General features: G+C 63.9%; 1 protein-coding gene across 4 annotated transcripts; it reads right to left on the reverse strand.

Moving 5' to 3' along the window:
• Positions 1-144: 144 nt before the first annotated feature.
• Positions 145-19,263, reverse strand: ANO9 (anoctamin 9). Of its 4 annotated transcripts, none has more exons than XM_060175870.1 (22): positions 19,145-19,263; positions 16,005-16,271; positions 15,578-15,687; positions 15,311-15,357; positions 15,132-15,190; positions 14,979-15,061; positions 14,210-14,344; positions 13,503-13,584; positions 13,282-13,342; positions 13,124-13,206; positions 12,946-13,050; positions 8,647-8,805; positions 8,541-8,577; positions 8,344-8,455; positions 5,121-5,178; positions 4,912-5,009; positions 4,438-4,574; positions 2,806-2,958; positions 2,420-2,567; positions 1,486-1,587; positions 637-742; positions 145-444 (listed from the first exon to the last, which is right to left on the reverse strand). In XM_060175870.1, exons 1-22 carry the CDS (start codon positions 19,148-19,150, stop codon positions 262-264), a joined length of 2,331 nt encoding a protein of 776 aa, XP_060031853.1. In that variant the 5' UTR covers positions 19,151-19,263; the 3' UTR covers positions 145-261. The 4 variants fall into 4 exon arrangements, with proteins under 4 accessions (XP_060031853.1, XP_060031852.1, XP_060031851.1 ...); XM_060175869.1 differs by having other exon boundaries at positions 637-730; positions 13,503-13,599; XM_060175868.1 differs by having other exon boundaries at positions 13,503-13,599.
• Between the last annotated feature and the right edge of the window lie 356 nt (positions 19,264-19,619).

Genomic DNA, 19,619 nt, shown 5'->3' on the forward strand with positions numbered 1-19,619 from the left:
AGCCCCCATACACACACGTGTCCCCAGGCCCTCTCATATACACACGTGTTCCCCACCCCCATATACACACATGCCCCCAGGCCCCTCATATACACACGTGTCCCCAGGCCCCCATACACACACGTGTCCCCAGGCCCTCATATACACACGTGTCTCCAGCCCCCATACACACACGTGTCCCCAGGGCCCTCATATACACGCGTGTCCCCAGGCTCTACATGCACCCACATAGATGCCACACTGGCCGGAGGGCTCTGCTGCCTATACAGCTGTGCTCCTGAGGCTGCAGCTGGGGGGCAGGGGGGAGCCGGGAGGTCTCTGCAGCCCTGGTCTCATCATCTTTCGGAGCCGCTCGTACTTCTGCTCCAGAACCTTGTTCTTGACTGACTGAGGGACGTCAGGCACGAACCAGGCAGCAATGAGCTTGATGCACAGGGCCACGTGCTGGGGACAGGGTGGGCTTGGGTTAGGAGGGCGCAGCTGGGGACAGCTGTGGGGCAGAACAGGCCCAGCTGGGGAGGGGCTGAGGGCAGGATAGGGTGTGCTGAGGTGAAGACTGGCTGGAGTGGTCTGCAGGGGACAAGATGGGGTCATCTGGGGACAGAGACAGCCTGGGAGCCACCAGGCCTGACCCACCTCGAAGAGGATCAGGAAGGCCAGGCGGATGGCCAGGAGGACCCAGAACTGCTTCGAGAAGTTGTAGTTATGGGAGTTGCGGTAATCCCGGTACCTGGGGGTGGGGCTGGGGTCAGCCGTCAGGGGTACAGGGGGGTGTTGGGCGCTGGGGTCAGCAGTCAGGAGTACAGGGGGTGTTGGGGGCTGGGGTCAGCAGTCAGGGGTACAGGGGGTGTTGGGGGCTGGGGTCAGCAGTCAGGGGTACAGGGGGTGTTGGGGGCTGGGGTCAGCAGTCAGGGGTACAGGGGGTGTTGGGGGCTGGGGTCAGCAGTCAGGGGTACAAGGGGGGTGTTGGGGGCTGGGGTCAGCAGTCAGGGGTACAAGGGGGGTGTTGGGCGCTGGTGTCTGCAGTCAGGGGTACAAGGGGTGTTGGGGGTTGGGGTCAGCAGTCAGGGGTACAAGGGGGGTGTTGGGGGCTGGGGTCAGCAGTCAGGGGTACAGGGGGCTGTTGGGGGCTGGGGTCAGCAGTCAGGGGTACAGGGGGGTGTTGGGCGCTGGTGTCTGCAGTCAGGGGTACAAGGGGGGTATTGGGCATTGGGGTCAGCAGTCGGGGTACAGGGGGTATTGGGCACTGGGGTCAGCAGTCAGGGATACAAGGGGTGTTGGGGGCTGGGGTCAGCAGTCAGGAGTACAGGGGGGTGTTGGGCGCTGGGGTCTGCAGTCCGGGGTACAGGGGTTTGTTGGGGGCTGGGGTCAGCAGTCAGGCGTAGAGGGGGGTGTTGGGGGCTGGGGTCAGCGGTCAGGAGCACAGAGGGCGATGGGGTCAATGGTCAGCAATGCAGTGAGAGCTGGGGCAGGATGGGGCCAGACCTGCATTCCGTCACATTCTCGTTCTCAGTCCCTTTGATGCTGATCGGAAGGTCCTTGGTGTGGAAGACAGACAGACTGTGGTTGATGTAGCCAGTGAGGCAACTGAAGGATGGGAATGCAGGTCAGGGGTACCCAGGACACAAAACAGCCCTCCCCAGTTGGACAAGGCCCTCCTGGAAGGACACAGAGCCCTCCTGGCTGGACATAGAGCCCTCCTGGCTGGACACAGAGCCCTCCTGGATGGACACAGCCCTCCTGGCAGGACACAGAGCGCTCCTGGATGGACACAGCCCTCCTGGCAGGACACAGAGCCCTCCTGGCAGGACACAGAGCCCTCCTGGATGGACACAGAGCCCTCCTGGATGGACACAGAGCCCTCCTGGATGGACACAGAGCCCTCCTGGATGGACACAGAGCCCTCCTGGAAGGACACAGAGCCCTCCTGGCTGGACACAGAGCCCTCCTGGATGGACACAGAGCCCTCCTGGATGGACACAGAGCCCTCCTGGATGGACACAGAGCCCTCCTGGATGGACACAGAGCCCTCCTGGATGGACACAGCCCTCCTGGCAGGACACAGAGCGCTCCTGGATGGACACAGCCCTCCTGGCAGGACACAGAGCCCTCCTGGATGGACACAGAGCCCTCCTGGCTGGACACAGAGCCCTCCTGGATGGACACAGAGCCCTCCTGGATGGACACAGAGCCCTCCTGGATGGACACAGAGCCCTCATGGCTGGGCACAGAGCCCTCATGGCTGGACACAGAGCACTCCTGGATGGACACAGAGCCCTCCTGGCAGGACACAGAGCCCTCATGACCGGACATAGAGCCCTGCTCAGCTAGACAGTGCCTGCCCAAATGGACATGGAGCCTCTCCAGCTGCAGCTGGACAGAGCTCTCCTGGCTGGACACGCCACATTAAGGCCCTTACTCCAGGCCAGGTAGGGTGCCCCTGCGGCAGGGCCCATAGTGATACTTGTAGACCACGCGGGGGATGAAGTCAGACGTGAAGGCAATGACCATGCCGTTGGCGATGACCGCCAGCACCCCGATGATCTCCAGCACCTGCAGCCACGTCCCTGAGGGGGGGGGGAGCGGATCAGGAGGCCACCTCCTTCAGCCACCCAGCTCAGAGCAGAGGGTCCCCGGTTTCTGCCCCGGCCACGGCTATGGCTGTCTCTGTCTCCAGGGCCCACAGCCCAGGGCAGCACCGTTCCCTGGCTAAGGGTTTCAGGGTTTCCCCTCAACCAGGTCAGCTCCTCAGACCACCCTGCACGGGCCCCAGCCCGGCCCCCACTCGCCCAGTCCTCAGCTGACCTATGTCCTTGGCCTTGCGTGGGACCAGGCACCGCTGCAGCCTCAACATCTTGATGGCGTCCAGCCGAGTCTCCACCAGGTTGCTGAAGAAGGCCAGCAGAGGGGCGAGCGGGAAGGCGGCCACAAAGATGGTGGTGAAGCCGTACTGGATCACTGCGGGGAGCTGCTGTTTGGCCGGTTCCAGGAAACCCACCTCCAGGAACCACGGCTCCCTGAGACCCCAACCTCCATGGACCCCCACCTCCTGGGACACCCACCTCCAGGAAAACCTACCTCCTGGGGAACCCAGGCTCCTTGGATACCCGCCTCCTGGGACCCCAACTCCTGGGACACCCACCTCCTGGGGACACCCACCTCCTGGGACCCCCACTTCCTGGGACACCCACCTCCTGGGACCCCCGCCACCTGGGGACCCCAGACTCCTTGGACCCCCGAATCCAGGGATCCCCACCTCATGGGACCCTCACCTCCTGGGGACCCCAGACTCCTTGGACCCCCTCCTGGGACAACCACCTCCTGGGACCCCCAACTCATGGGGACCCCCACCTCTTGGGACCACCACCTCCTGGGGACCCCCAACTCCTGGGGACCCCCACCTCCTGGGGACCCCCACCTCCTGGGACACCCACCTCCTGGGACCCCCACCTCTTGGGACCCACAACTCCTGGGACACCCACCTCCGGGGACACCCACCTCCTGAGGACCCCAGACTCCTTGGGATCCCACCTCCTGGGACCCCCACCTCCTGGAACACCCACCTCCTGGGGAATCCAACCTCCTGGGATCCCCAACTCCTGGGACAGCCACCTCCTGGGAACCCCGCCACCTGGGGACCCCAGACTCCCTGGAACCCAGCCTCCTGGGACCCCCACCTCCTGGGACCCCCACCTCCTGGGACCCATGCCACTGGGGGACCCCAGAATCCTTGGAACCCCGCCTCCTGGGATCCCCACCTCCTGGGACCCCCACCTCCTGGGACCACCACCTCCTTGGACCCCTGCTTCCTGGGACCCCCACCTCCTGGGACCCCCACCTCCTGGGACCCCCTCCTCCTGGGACCCCTGCCACCTGGGGACACCAGACCCCTTGGACCCCCGCCGCCTGGGATCCCAACCTCCTGGGACCCCCACCTCCTGGGGACCCCCTCCTCCTGGGACCCCCACCTCCTGGGGACCCCAGACTCCTTGGACCCCCGCCTCCTGGGGACCCGACTCCTTGGACCCCCGCCGCCTGGGATCCCAACCTCCTGGGACCCCCACCTCCTGGGGACCACCACCTCCTGGGACACCCACCTCCTAGGACCCCACCTCCTGGGGACCCCAGACTCCTTGGACCCCCGCCTCCTGGGACACCCACCTCCTGGGACCCCCACCTCCTGGGACCCCCACCTCCTGGGACCCCCACCTCCTGGGGACCCCAGACTCCTTGGACCCCCGCCTCCTGGGGACCCGACTCCTTGGACCCCCGCCTCCTGGGACCCCCACCACCTGGGGACCCCAGACTCCTTGGACCCCCGCCTCCTGGGACCCCCACCTCCTGGGACCCCCACCTCCTGGGACTCCCCCCACCTCCTGGGAGCCCCAGCCCTGCACCCCCTGGCTCCCGGGACCCCCCAGCCTAGCCCCCACTCACTCATCTCCATGAACTCATCAAACAGGCTGAAAGTGTAGACTGAGTTGAGTCGGTAGTTCTGCCTCCAGACCTGCAGCTCAGGGTCCGCTGGCCGGTCCCACCTGGCTTGCATGGAGCGCCACTTGAGGGTCAGCCATCTGGGGTCAGAAGGGGACAGGGGATGCTGGGGGAGGGGAGGAGAGGAGGAGGAGATGGGGGCACGGAGGAGGCAGGGGGAGGGGCACTGGGGGAGGCGAGAAGGCCGTGGGGCCAGAGGCCCTGTGCTCTGGAGCCTGGGGGTGGGAAGGGCGTCTCTGGGGGACAAGGGGCTGAAGGGGGCTGTTTGGGGCTGGGGGTGGGAGGAGGCGCTCTGGGCCTGGCATCTGAGAAGAGTGCTCAGGGATGGGGTGCCTAGGGGCTGGGGCAGGAGGGGCTTCTGCGGCTGGTGCGCCCTAGCTGGGGCGCTGCAGGACACACTGGGGGTGCTCAGCTCACGGGCTCAGGTACTCCACACAGTTGCTGAGTGTCTGCTTCAGTCCCATGATGACGGCCATCTGCACGAACAGGTCCATCATGCAGCCGCTAAGGTGGCACTAGGGTGGGGGGACACAGAGCTCTGTGGGACATAGGGCTGGGGGGCTTAGGGGCTGGGAGGGGGTCCTGGGCCCACTCAGGGACAGGGCCACAAGGCTTCCAGGACTGACCTCCTCCAGCTTCCACTGCCCAGCCAGGCGCACAGACTTCCCAGGGTGACCGTTGATCCTAGAAGGACATGAGGCGGGGCGACACCGCCGGGGAGGGGGCTGGGGTCAAGGTGGGAAAGAAGAGAGACCTGAGGGAAGGACTGTGGGCAGGACTCAGCCCTGGATGCCCCTCCTCACACATGCACAGGCACACCCAGCACAGATGCACACACATACACACACACACAGCCACAGAAACACACGTGCGTTCAAACTGTGCACACCTCACAGACGCTCACATGCATGCAGGCGGACGCTCAGCTGTCTTGGCTCTGAACCCCATTCTGGACAGGACCTGGGGTCCCCAGGGTGGGAGGACACAGCACCCTGGGGAGCAGGGCCACCAGGCCTCTGAGCAGTTGGGTGGCTCCTGGAAGGTTCTGGTGAGGAGCTGGGTCCCCGGCAATGTGTGCACAGCTTGCAAAGCAAAAGCACACGCGGAACGGAGGGGGTGGCTTTTCTTTAGCAAGATGAGAAAACGTTACTTGAATTAAAAATCAGAGAGGGTGGTGGGGGAGAGACAGCTCAGCTGGTGAGGCTTAGAGGCTCCTGGTCCTGTCCCTGGGGCCGCACGCCCTAGAGTGCGTCTCTGGCTCCAAGCTCCCCCTCTCCCTGTCTCTCAGCTGGATTTCATACAAAGTGAATAAAATGCACTTCTTAAAAAACAAAAAAAGCAAATTCCAGCAGCACTTAACTCGGTTCTAAAAACAGGGATTCAGGGGCCAGGCAGTAGCACCTTAGAGTGAACATTACAATGTACAAGGACCCAGGTTCAAGCCCCTGCTCCCCACTTATGGGAGCTTCATGAATGTGGGAGCAGGGCTGCAGGTGTCTCTTCCTCTCTACCTCCTCCTTCCCTCTCGATTTCTCTCTGTCTTTATCCAATAAAACACACACACACACACACACACACACACACACACACACACACACACACACACGGCCTACAGGGTTATCGCTGGGGCTCAGTGCCTACACTACAAATCCACTCCTCCTGGAGGCCATTTTTCCCATTTTTGTTGCCCTTTTTGTTGTTATTGTTATTATTGTTATTGTTGTAGGATAGGACAGAGAGAAATCAAGAGAGGAGAGGAAGACAGGGAGAAAGACACCTGCAGTCTTACTTCACTAATTGTGAATCGAACCCCCTGCAGGTAGGGAGCCAGGGGCTCAAACTGGGATCCTTGTGCGCGTCCTTGCATTTCATGCCATCTGTGCTTAACCTGGGACTCTACCTACTGGGACCCCCGCCTCCTGGGGACCCCCTCCTCCTGGCCCCCAAATAAAATATTTTTAAACTTGTATTTAAAAAAGAATGACCTTAGGGGCCAGGTGGTGGCGCACCTGGTTGAGCGCTCGTGTTGCAATGCGCAAGGACCCAGGTTCAAGTCCCCGGACCCCACCTGCAGGGGAAAGCTTTGCGAGTGATAAAGCAGGGTTGCAGGTGTCTCTCTGTCTCTCTCCCTCTCTGTCTCTCTCTTCCACTCGATTTCTGACAGTCTCTATCCAATAAACAAATAAAGGTAATAAAAAGAATGACCAAAAAAGAATAATGGCAATAACATAATCTCTCATCAAGCAAGTGTGAGCAGACCGCGTCTGGGTGTGAACAGCGGGCACAGTTATCCCCAGGGATAATCCGCAGGCCTGTGGCATGGAGTGTGGACGAGCATGGGAGGGCCCAGCACAGGACAGCAGCACCACCAGTGCATGGGGCTGGAGGCAGGCTCGCTGGATGGCCTCACCGGCCTTCGAGCACATTTTAAAAAATTTTTTAAAGAATTTATTTATTTATTCATGAGAAAGATAGGCAGAGAGAGAGAGAATCAGACACCACTCTGGCACATGTGCTGCCGGGGATTGAACTCAGGACCTCGTGGTTGAGAGTCCAGTGTTTACCCACTGCGCCCCCTCCCGGACCACGCACTCGAGCACATTTCTTTTCCCTTTTTTAATATTTATGTATTCCCTTTTGTTGCCCTAGTTGTTTTATTGTTGTTGTCATCATTGTTGGATAGGACAGAGAGATTGATGTCGTTGCTGTTGGATAGGACAGAGAGAAATGGAGCGAGGAGGGGAAGACAGAGAGGGGGAGAGAAAGACAGATACCTGCAGACCTGCTTCACCGCCTGTGAGGCGACTCCCCTGCAGGTGGGGAGCCGGGGCTCAAACCGGGATCCTGACACCGGTCCTTGCGCTTTGCACCACGTGCGCTTCACCCGCTGCGCTCCCACCCGACTCTCACTCGAGCACATTTCTGTGTTCTGAGCCCAAACAGTTCTAGAAATCAGGAGGGGCAGCCCTGGAGGTGGCTACTTAAGCCCTCAGAATGCGAGTGTATGTGCCAGTGTGACGCTCTGGCTCTCTCCTTCTCTCATCAGTAATATCATCAAGTCTTAAATGTGAACACATAAAATTAAAACTAAGCTAAAGTAAGAAGTGGCGCCAGGAGATGGCTCCCCCAGGGAAGCACACTTTCCTGCACACAGCCCAACTCTGAGCCCCTAACCCACATAGGAGCACCTGGCAACAAGGAGCTTCATGATGGTGGAGTGGGGCCATGACATCTTCCCCCCCACTCTCCGTCTGTCTGTGCAGCCATGGAAATGGCTCAAGACCTGGAGCCCAGGGACTCTGTGCTGCGCTTCCAGTCTGTTATTGCTGGGGCTCGGTGCCTGCACTACAAACCCACTGCTCCTAGAGGCCATTTGTTTGCATAGAACAGAAATTGAGAGGGGAGGGGAAGACAGAGAGGGAGAGAGAGAGAAAAACAGACACCTACAGACCTGTTTCACCACTTGTGAAACAACCTCCATCCCACCCCCACAGGTGGGGAGCCAAGGGCTTGAACCGGATCCTTGGGCAGGTCCTTACGCTTTGTACTATGTGATCTTAACCCAGTGTACCACCAGCTGGCTCCCTCTCTCCCTCTCTATCTCCCCTCCTCTCTCAATGTCTCTCTGACTTGTCTAATAAAATGGAAAAAATGGCCACCAGGAGCAGTGGATTTGTAGTGCCAGCTTGAAGCCCCAGTGAGCACCCTGGAGGCAAAAGAAGGAGGAAGAGGAGGAGAGGGAGGAGGAAGAGGGGAAAGAATCCACCAAGAGCAGGCGATGGACTCCTGCAAGTGAGGCGCCCAGAGAGCCCCCAGAGCGAGGGTGTCCCCGTGGGGGCAGCACCTCACCTGCCCAGGATGAAGGCGATGTAGATGAGTGAGGAGAAGTGAGCAAAGAATTGCAGCGTGAAGAACTTGATGGTGAACTTGCTCTCGCGCTCAGAGAAGGTCCGCGGTTGCTCTGGAAGGACAGGAGGTGTGGCTGCCGTGGCCCCAGCCCCCGTGGCTCCCACTGGCACAGGGTCCTCCCGTGCGCCCAGGCTCACCCAGGTCACAAAGCTTCAGAGCCACGTATTTGTTGAGCTGCAGGAGGGAGGGAGGGAGAGAGGGCTCAGCAGGGCCCGGGGATGCACCCCGCCCCCCGTCACCCACCTTGGTCATGATGAGGATCATCATATAGTGCACCAGCGCCCCAGTCACCACCACGGCTGTGGTCACCTGCAGGAAGGGCAAGTCTAGGGAGCCGAAAGCAGCGGCAGCCAGCACACGGTAAACCACCAGCAGGTGGGCCATGCCAATCATTAGGCAGATCTGCAGGGGTGACAGGAGGTGGGCAGGGTTAAGGGATGTCCCTGCACCCCAAGCTCACTCCATAACCAGGACAGGAGCAGGGTCACTGTGCTGCAGGGGCAGCCCCTACCATGAGCAGGGACAGGAGCAGGGTCACTGTGCTGCAGGGGCAGCCCCCACCATGAGCAGGGACAGGAGCAGGGTCACTGTGCTGCAGGGGCAGCCCCCACCATGAGCAGGACAGGAGCAGGGTCACTGTGCTGCAGGGGCAGCCCCCACCATGAGCAGGACAGGAGCAGGGTCACTGCTGCAGGGGCAGCCCCTACCATGAGCAGGACAGGAGCAGGGTCACTGTGCTGCAGGGACAGCCCCCACAATGAGCAGGGACAGGAGCAGGGTCACTGTGCTGCAGGGGCAGCCCCCACCATGAGCAGGACAGGAGCAGGGTCACTGCTGCAGGGGCAGCCCCCTACCATGAGCAGGACAGGAGCAGGGTCACTGTGCTGCAGGGGCAGCCCCTACCATGAGCAGGACAGGAGCAGGGTCACTGTGCTGCAGGGTCAGCCCCCACCATGAGCAGGACAGGAGCAGGGTCACTGTGCTGCAGGGGCAGCCCCCTACCATGAGCAGGACAGGAGCAGGGTCACTGTGCTGCAGGGGCAGCCCCTACCATGAGCAGGACAGGAGCAGGGTCACTGCGCTGCAGGGGCAGCCCCCTACCATGAGCAGGACAGGAGCAGGGTCACTGTGCTGCAGGGGCAGCCCCTACCATGAGCAGGGACAGGAGCAGGGTCACTGTGCTGCAAGGGCAGCCCCTACCATGAGCAGGGACAGGAGCAGGGTCACTGTGCTGCAGGGGCAGCCCCTACCATGAGCAGGACAGGAGCAGGGTCACTGTGCTGCAGGGGCAGCCCCCTACCATGAGCAGGACAGGAGCAGGGTCACTGTGCTGCAGGGGCAGCCCCCTACCATGAGCAGGACAGGAGCAGGGTCACTGTGCTGCAGGGGCAGCCCCCTACCATGAGCAGGACAGGAGCAGGGTCACTGTGCTGCAGGGGCAGCCCCTACCATGAGCAGGGACAGGAGCAGGGTCACTGTGCTGCAGGGGCAGCCCCCACCATGAGCAGGGACAGGAGCAGGGTCACTGTGCTGCAGGGGCAGCCCCCACCATGAGCAGGACAGGAGCAGGGTCACTGTGCTGCAGGGGCAGCCCCCACCATGAGCAGGACAGGAGCAGGGTCACTGCTGCAGGGGCAGCCCCTACCATGAGCAGGACAGGAGCAGGGTCACTGTGCTGCAGGGACAGCCCCCACAATGAGCAGGGACAGGAGCAGGGTCACTGTGCTGCAGGGGCAGCCCCCACCATGAGCAGGACAGGAGCAGGGTCACTGCTGCAGGGGCAGCCCCCTACCATGAGCAGGACAGGAGCAGGGTCACTGTGCTGCAGGGGCAGCCCCTACCATGAGCAGGACAGGAGCAGGGTCACTGTGCTGCAGGGTCAGCCCCCACCATGAGCAGGACAGGAGCAGGGTCACTGTGCTGCAGGGGCAGCCCCCTACCATGAGCAGGACAGGAGCAGGGTCACTGTGCTGCAGGGGCAGCCCCTACCATGAGCAGGACAGGAGCAGGGTCACTGCGCTGCAGGGGCAGCCCCCTACCATGAGCAGGACAGGAGCAGGGTCACTGTGCTGCAGGGGCAGCCCCTACCATGAGCAGGGACAGGAGCAGGGTCACTGTGCTGCAAGGGCAGCCCCTACCATGAGCAGGGACAGGAGCAGGGTCACTGTGCTGCAGGGGCAGCCCCTACCATGAGCAGGACAGGAGCAGGGTCACTGTGCTGCAGGGGCAGCCCCCTACCATGAGCAGGACAGGAGCAGGGTCACTGTGCTGCAGGGGCAGCCCCCTACCATGAGCAGGACAGGAGCAGGGTCACTGTGCTGCAGGGGCAGCCCCCTACCATGAGCAGGACAGGAGCAGGGTCACTGTGCTGCAGGGGCAGCCCCTACCATGAGCAGGACAGGAGCAGGGTCACTGCGCTGCAGGGGCAGCCCCCTACCATGAGCAGGACAGGAGCAGGGTCACTGTGCTGCAGGGGCAGCCCCCTACCATGAGCAGGACAGGAGCAGGGTCACTGTGCTGCAGGGGCAGCCCCCTACCATGAGCAGGACAGGAGCAGGGTCACTGTGCTGCAGGGGCAGCCCCCTACCATGAGCAGGACCACTGTGCTGCAGGGGCAGCCCCCACCATGAGCAGGACAGGAGCAGGGTCACTGTGCTGCAGGGGCAGCCCCCTACCATGAGCAGGACAGGAGCAGGGTCACTGTGCTGCAGGGGCAGCCCCTACCATGAGCAGGACAGGAGCAGGGTCACTGTGCTGCAGGGGCAGCCCCTACCATGAGCAGGACAGGAGCAGGGTCACTGCTGCAGGGGCAGCCCCTACCATGAGCAGGACAGGAGCAGGGTCACTGTGCTGCAGGGGCAGCCCCTACCATGAGCAGGACAGGAGCAGGGTCACTGCTGCAGGGGCAGCCCCTACCATGAGCAGGACAGGAGCAGAGTCACTGTGCTGCAGGGGCAGCCCCTACCATGAGCAGGACAGGAGCAGGGTCACTGTGCTGCAGGGGCAGCCCCCTACCATGAGCAGGACAGGAGCAGGGTCACTGTGCTGCAGGGGCAGCCCCCTACCATGAGCAGGACAGGAGCAGGGTCACTGTGCTGCAGGGGCAGCCCCCTACCATGAGCAGGACAGGAGCAGGGTCACTGCTGCAGGGGCAGCCCCCTACCATGAGCAGGACAGGAGCAGGGTCACTGCTGCAGGGGCAGCCCCCTACCATGAGCAGGGACAGGAGCAGGGTCACTGTGCTGCAGGGGCAGCCCCTACCATGAGCAGGGACAGGAGCAGGATTGCTGTGCTGCAGGGGCAGCCCCCTACCATGAGCAGGACAGGAGCAGGGTCACTGTGCTGCAGGGGCAGCCCCTACCATGAGCAGGACAGGAGCAGGGTCACTGCGCTGCAGGGGCAGCCCCTACCATGAGCAGGACAGGAGCAGGGTCACTGTGCTGCAGGGGCAGCCCCTACCATGAGCAGGACAGGAGCAGGGTCACTGCGCTGCAGGGGCAGCCCCTACCATGAGCAGGACAGGAGCAGGGTCACTGTGCTGCAGGGGCAGCCCCTACCATGAGCAGGACAGGAGCAGGGTCACTGCGCTGCAGGGGCAGCCCCCACCATGAGCAGGACAGGAGCAGGGTCACTGTGCTGCAGGGGCAGCCCCCTACCATGAGCAGGGACAGGAGCAGGGTCACTGCTGCAGGGGCAGCCCCTACCATGAGCAGGGACAGGAGCAGGGTCACTGTGCTGCAGGGGCAGCCCCTACCATGAGCAGGACAGGAGCAGGGTCACTGCGCTGCAGGGGCAGCCCCCACCATGAGCAGGACAGGAGCAGGGTCACTGCGCTGCAGGGGCAGCCCCTACCATGAGCAGGACAGGAGCAGGGTCACTGTGCTGCAGGGGCAGCCCCTACCATGAGCAGGACAGGAGCAGGGTCACTGCGCTGCAGGGGCAGCCCCCTACCATGAGCAGGACAGGAGCAGGGTCACTGCGCTGCAGGGGCAGCCCCCTACCATGAGCAGGACAGGAGCAGGGTCACTGCTGCAGGGGCAGCCCCCTACCATGAGCAGGACAGGAGCAGGGTCACTGCGCTGCAGGGGCAGCCCCTACCATGAGCAGGACAGGAGCAGGGTCACTGCGCTGCAGGGGCAGCCCCTACCATGAGCAGGACAGGAGCAGGGTCACTGTGCTGCAGGGGCAGCCCCCTACCATGAGCAGGACAGGAGCAGGGTCACTGCGCTGCAGGGGCAGCCCCCTACCATGAGCAGGACAGGAGCAGGGTCACTGTGCTGCAGGGGCAGCCCCCTACCATGAGCAGGACAGGAGCAGGGTCACTGTGCTGCAGGGGCAGCCCCTACCATGAGCAGGACAGGAGCAGGGTCACTGTGCTGCAGGGGCAGCCCCTACCATGAGCAGGACAGGAGCAGGGTCACTGTGCTGCAGGGGCAGCCCCTACCATGAGCAGGACAGGAGCAGGGTCACTGTGCTGCAGGGGCAGCCCCTACCATGAGCAGGACAGGAGCAGGGTCACTGTGCTGCAGGGGCAGCCCCTACCATGAGCAGGGACAGGAGCAGGATTGCTGTGCTTCGCAGGTACGAGTGCTGTTGCTGCTTCAGCTGGTAGTGGGGGCTGTTGATGAGGGCCAGCGCCATCTCCTCCTGCAGGAGGGCCTGGGCTCAGACCTCACGACGCTGGACACATGGCGGGCAGAGCCCAGGCTGGCCGGCTTACCTCCTCCTCGTCCCACCCGTACAGGTCCCAGTGCTGGACCACCTGGGCACGCTTCCGCTTCCAAAACTCCAAGAACACGGTGGCTGGGGTGGGAGCAAGGAGGCGTCAAGCTGGCAGCGGGGTGTCACCGCCTGGGCTCACGCCGCCCCCAGACTCACCCCACAGAGCCATGAAGATGGCGAAGGCCACCGTCCCCTCGTTGTCAAAGAGGTGGGTGAGCTGTGGGCAGGGCGGGTGGTCAAGGACAGGCCTGTCGCCTTCCCTGAGGGCCAGGGAGGCCTGGCTGCAAGGAGCCAGGCCTCTGACCCCTGGGTTTCTCCAGGACAGGCCGGCCTCCCAGGTGGGCTGGCTGCGAGGGAGGCCGACCCCAAGAGCAAACCTTGGCAAAGGTGCAGGTGTCGGAAAGCCGCTGGAACTTGTGACTGTGGTCGCCTCGCGGGCACATGAAGATGTCGTGGGCACTGCAGATTTCCTTGCTGGGGTGCGGGGGGCAGGGGCCAGGCCACCACTGCGGTGCAGGAACCCAGCGGCTGCGCTCCGCCCTGTGCCGGCCCCTCCCCAGACCCGCCCCTCGCACTGGCGCCGCCCCCACCGCTGGCCGGGTGACTAGGGGCTTCCAGGTCCCATCGCCTCCTCCGCCCTGGCCATGCAGAGCCCGCCCCGCCCCTTCCTCGCCCCAAACCCGCCCTGACCCGCCCACCGGCGACAGCCCCGCCCACCGACCCGACTCGCCCCGCCCCTTACCTGTCCACCCCACCGCCCTACCCGCCCCTTCCTCGCCCCAAACCCGCCCTGACCCGCCCACCGGCGACAGCCCCCGCAACACGCCCCTTCCTCGCCCCGCCTCCGCCCCGCCCACCGTCATCCGCCTCGCCCCGCCCCTTCCTCGCCCCGCCTCCGCCCCGCCCACCGTCACCCGCCTCGCCCCGCCCCTTCCTCGCCCCGCCTCCGCCCCGCCCATCGCCATCCGCCTCGCCCCGCCTCCGCCCCGCCCACCGGCCCGTGTCCGGCCCTCCGCCCCTTCCTCGCCCCGACCCCGCCCCGCCCCACCCCTTCCTCGCCCCGACCCGCCCCCGCCCGCCCCACCTGATCTGGCTGGCATTGAAGTGGAAGAAGCCGCTCAGGAAGATGAGGAGGCCCGCCCCGGCCGCGGGGATCAGCATGCAGGTGTACCAGCCCAGCCAGGCGAAGTACAGCGCCACCTTCTCCCCGAAGTAGTCCCTGTGGGCACAGCTGTCCGTCAGGGCCACCACACTGGGCACCCTAATGGGACCAGGCTAAGGGTTCGCGACCATAGTGTCTGTGACCTTAGTCACAGATGGTGCAGGGTGTCAGGGCACGGGCATGTCTGGGGACACGGGTGTGTCGGGGGGCACAGGAGCATCAGAGGCACAGGAGTGTCAGGGGCACAGGAGCGTCAGGGGCACAGGAGTGTCAGGGGGACAGGAGCGTCAGGGGCACAGGTGTGTCAGGGGTACAGGAGTGTCAGGGGCACAGGTGTGTCAGGGGCACAGGAGCGTCAGGGGGCACAGGAGCATCAGGGGCACAGGAGCGTCAAGGGCACAGGAGCGTCAGGGTCACAGGAGCGTCAGGGGCATAGGAGCGTCAGGTGCACAGGTGTGTCAGGGGCACAGGTGTGTCAGGGGCACAGGAGCGTCAGGGGGCACAGCAGCATCAGGGGGCACAGCAGCATCAGGGGCACAGGTGTGTCTGCAGGGGCACAGCAGCATCAGGGGCACAGCAGCGTCAGGGGCACAGGTGTGTCTGCAGGGGCACAGCAGCGTCAGGGGCACAGGTGTGTCTGCAGGGGCGCAGATTTCCTGTCAGTGCCCAGGTGCCTTCTCTTCTGCGTTACCTGATACTGTCAATCGGCTGTTTCTTGGCACACAGCTGTGTCCAGCACGCCCATTCCTTCTTCAGAAACTTTTTTTTCTCCTCCTGGGCACAGGGCAAGTCAGAGCCCCGGCCTCCAGTCACCCCAGCCCTCTCCCAGCCGGCCAGCCCTCACCTGGTGCAGGGGGAAGCTGGTCTCAAAGACCCCGCACTTCACCAAATCCTGAAACGTGTCTGGGGGTGGGAGGCACAGGGGTCTCTGGTCAGCAGGGATGAGAGACACAGGCCCCCACATGCCCTGGCCCACTCCCCACCTGGCAAGCTGCTCGGGCCACTTGTCCCTCCTGTCCTTACCTGTGAATCCCAGCTCGCTGTTCAGGATGAAGTTGAAGATGCGAATTCTGTAACGAGAGAGCCCGCTCACCCAGTGACCACAGCCCCCAGCGTCATCCAGCTGTGCTGGAAGGCCAGGAGAGGAAGGTCTGGGCAAGCCGTGTCCACAGCCCACCCCACCTCTGCATCTGCCTCCACAACCCTCAAACTTTGGCATGCTCTCAGCTGTGAGACAGGGAAACGGAGGCCCTGGCTCTCGGGGCCACAGTGGGGCAGGGGTCCTCTCACCTGGTGGTGATGGGGGTGGCCTCCTGGGTCTCTAGGAGCATGCAGTACTGCTCGGAGACACTCTTCTCTGCCCAGATGCCAAAGAACACCTTCTTCCCGTCCTCCACCTCCTGGAGGGGAGCCACATGGACCTTCTGAGGACCCCCTTCCTCCCTGACCACTGGCCTGGACCCTCAGCTCAACCTGTGTGCCACCCACTCCATGCTCCTAGGCCCTAGGTCCCCATCAGCACCACCCACCCCTGCCCTAGGCCCCCACTCAAGGACCCCTGCCCTGAACCCACCCCCACCCCGGGGCCTCCCTGTCCCAGGTCCCTAGAATCCTCAGCCACCCGCAGGCCCTGCAGCCCCAGCCCACAAGCCACCAGCCCTCCATGCACGGCCCGCCCGTGCCCCACTTCAGTCCCCAGGGTTCCAGCCCAGCCCACCTTGACCCGAAAGCCCTTCATTCTGAGCTCCTTCAGGAACTGCTGCTGCTTTCTGGCCAGGCCCGGCTTCCTCCGGGCAGCTGTGTTGGCCACGAGGACATAGTCACAGTGCTCAGGGTCTTCATGGTGGGGCCCAGGGCCAGGCACAGGGGAGGACAAGCTGCAGCACAGCCAAGACTGGCCCAAGTGCATGCCCACCCCACGGCTCTTCATGGGCAGGGCACTGTCCCCTTGTGTCCCCGCAGAGAACAGGGCCCTCTCTTCATCCTGGGGGGAGGGGGACAGGACGCTGCATCCTGGGCCAGGAGCTGCACACCATGCGCTTGAGCAGGACACAGTCAGAACAGGAACCAGTGGGCGTGTGATCTGTGCCCAGAAAGGACAGGACAGGACAGGGCAGGACAGCAGGGATGCCCAAGGCCAGGCACAGGCCACCCACTGTATGGGGAAACACAGAGCTCATTAAACCCTGAAAAAAGAACAGGCTCACATGGCCACAGGTGTGTGCAGAGCTCCCTCCTCCAGGCGCCCAGGTGAGAGCATGGCTGCAGGTGTGCTCAGGGCTCCTCCCCCCAGGCGCCCAGGTGAGAGCATGGCTGCAGGTGTGCTCAGGGCTCCTCCCCCCAGGCGCCCAGGTGAGAGCATGGCTGCAGGTGTGCTCAGGGCTCCTCCCCCCAGACGCCCAGGTGACAGCATGGCTGCAGGTGTGCTCAGGGCTCCTCCTCCAGACGCCCAGGTGAGAACATGGCCGCAGGTACACACAAGGCTCCCAGACACCAGGTGACCATCATCTTAAGAGAAGCAGGGACTGGCTATCAGGGACACCTGACCAGGACAGGTACAGATGGCATCTTCAGCCACTGGGATTGGCAGCACTGCAGCTTGGATGGTTTGGCAGAGCCCTGCCTGTGTCACAGGTACACAAGCTGAGGACCAGACCCTCATGGGGTTGCCTGCAGCCTGGGCCCTGACCAGGGGCCATGAGGGGTGCAGCCTGGGTCCAGACCAGGGGCCATGGGGGGTGCAGCCTGGGTCCAGACCAGGGGCCATGGGGGGTGCAGCCTGGGTCCAGACCAGGGGCCATGGGGGTGCAGCCTGGGTCCAGACCAGGGGCCATGAGGGGTGCAGCCTGGGTCCAGACCAGGGGCCATGGGGGGTGCAGCCTGGGTCCAGACCAGGGGCCATGAGGGGTGCAGCCTGGGTCCAGACCAGGGGCCATGGGGGGTGCAGCCTGGGTCCAGACCAGGGGCCATGAGGGGTGCAGCCTGGGTCCAGACCAGGGGCCATGGGGGGTGCAGCCTGCGCCCTAACCAGTGTCATGGCAGGTGCAGCCCGGGCCCTGACCAGACGCGGGTGAGGAGAGGTCACACAGCCTCAGGCCACATGTGATGGGAAGGGGTCCCCAGCATCGCAGCTAGCAGGGCCCCCTAGGGAGGGATAGGGACCCCACAGTGACCAGGGCCAGAGTCTGTCCCCCAGCAGCATCCCACCTCACCCTACTGGGCTGGCAGGTGTGGGCACCACCACCCCACTTGGCACCTGCGGCCCCCACACACCATCTGCAGTCACACCCAACCAGCACTGTCTGTCCTCCCCTCCTGCCCACTGGCAGGCTGTGGCCAGTCTCCTGATTGCTCCCCAAGTACATTCCTGCTGCCTCCCCCAGGGAGCCTCCCAGACTGCCCCAGCCAGTCTGCCCATGGCTGCCAAGAAACAGGAGTCTCCTCACAGTCTGCGCTCAGCCAAGAGCATCCCTGTTTGTGTGAGAGCCCACTTACAGGGTGTCTGCTCTTCATTCTGCTAAACACAGTCCCCCACCCCACCCAAAGAAGCCAAGACAGAAGCTAGGGCTTCAGGGGACAGCCCCCAGCCTCCTCACTCTGCCAGCCAGGCTCTATACCTGGGCTCCCAGAATTCAGCCTCCTGCCAGAGGGGACATGCCTTCATGGGGGGGGGGGTCAGGAGCCAGAGCAGGCTAGCCCCCCTGTACTGGCAAGCATGGGCTCGGGCTTGGGGATCAGGAAGCGTGGTGCAGGGTGGAGGGCAGAGGGGCAAAGCTGACCCTCAGAGCTGCTCTCCCACCCTAGAGGCCCGCTTCCTGGCACCAGGGACCCAGCCTGTATCAGAGGCAGAACAGAGACCTCAATGCCAGTGGGGAGCAGGGAGTGGGAGCTGAGGGCCAAGCAGGCTGCGACTGCCAGGCCAGGATGCAAGCCCGGGCACACTGAGCCAGTATTCGCTGGGCAGGAAACCCCGTCACAGGAGGAGGCTTGGGGACCCAGTGGACAGTCCCAGGCTGGACCTGGTGGGGCTGGGAGCCCCTCACCCAAACACACGCGGAAGTCCTGGGAGCCGGGGGGAGGCTGGTTTCGCTCCTTGCTGCTTCTCCACGCCACCCACCTCTGACCTGATCAGCCCACGGAGTAATGCTGCCCTCCCAGGTCAACACTGCTCTCCCAGCTGCATCCCGCAGCCCCCAACCCCAGCTGTAGCCCAAAGCTCACAGCTGGGGCCAGCCCCTGTCCTCAGCCACAGCACCCAGACCCCAGCCCTAGCCCTCAGCCCCGGCCCCCAGCCCCCAGAGACAGCTCCCAGCTCTCAACCACAGCCCCCAGCCCTCAGCCACAGCCCCCAGCCCCCAGCCACAGCCCCCAGCTACAGCTCCCAGCCCCCAGCTCTCAGCCACAGCCCCCAGCTACAGTCCCCAGCCCCCAGCCACAGCCCCCAGCTACAGCTCCCAGCCCCCAGCCACAGCCCCCAGCTCTCAGCCACAGCCCCCAGCTACAGTCCCCAGCCCTTAGCCACAGCCCCCAGCTCTCAGCCACAGCCCCCAACCCCAACCCCAGTCCCCAACTAACCCCATCCCCAAGCCAAAGTCCCCAGCCCCCAGCTCCCAGCCCCTAGTCCCTTCTGCCTGGCTACTGACCCCTCCACTCTGCTTCCCAGGGGCATCTGTAGGTGGGCTGCATCCTGGGGTCCCACCTGGAAGCAAGCACGCCCAAGGGTTGGATGGGGATCCACAGACCCCAGCTGGGGTGCCCTGCCCTGGTGGGGTTGCAGATCCCAGGCAGCCTTCCAGATGAGGCTAGGCAGTGGGCAGGAGGTGGGCAGTGCCAGGGCAGTTAGAGGAAGGCCCTCACCTGCATGCTGGCTGGTTGCCGGAGAGTTCCCGGGAGTGGGGGTCGGCTGACAGCAGACTGACACCAGGCAGGCAGAGTGTGGCCGGGTGGCCACTGTCCTGACTTCCGCGTGGGGCACCTCCTGCTCCCGCCTCCCGCCTACTCCGTCCTTGCCACGCCCGGGCGCAGTCCAGGCACCCAGCAGGCCAGCCCCTCCCTGCATCTGCACACCTGAGGCCACCTGTGCCTGCCGAGGCCCCTGATGTGGGGGGCTAGTGCTGCCGGGGGCACAACCTCCCCAGGCACCCCTGTTCCCACGCGGCACCGTGGGGGGCACCTCCCCCAGGGACTCTTCCACACGGTCACGTCCCCCTGGCTAACCCTCAACCACTTCCCCAGGACCATCTCCCCCAGACCACCTCCCCCAGGCCACCTCTCCAGACCACCTCCCCCAGACTACCTCCCCCAGGCCACCTCCCCCAGACCACCTCCCCCA

This window comes from Erinaceus europaeus, chromosome 17, assembly GCF_950295315.1.
Source record: "Erinaceus europaeus chromosome 17, mEriEur2.1, whole genome shotgun sequence".
Classification (NCBI taxonomy): Eukaryota; Metazoa; Chordata; class Mammalia; order Eulipotyphla; family Erinaceidae; genus Erinaceus; species Erinaceus europaeus.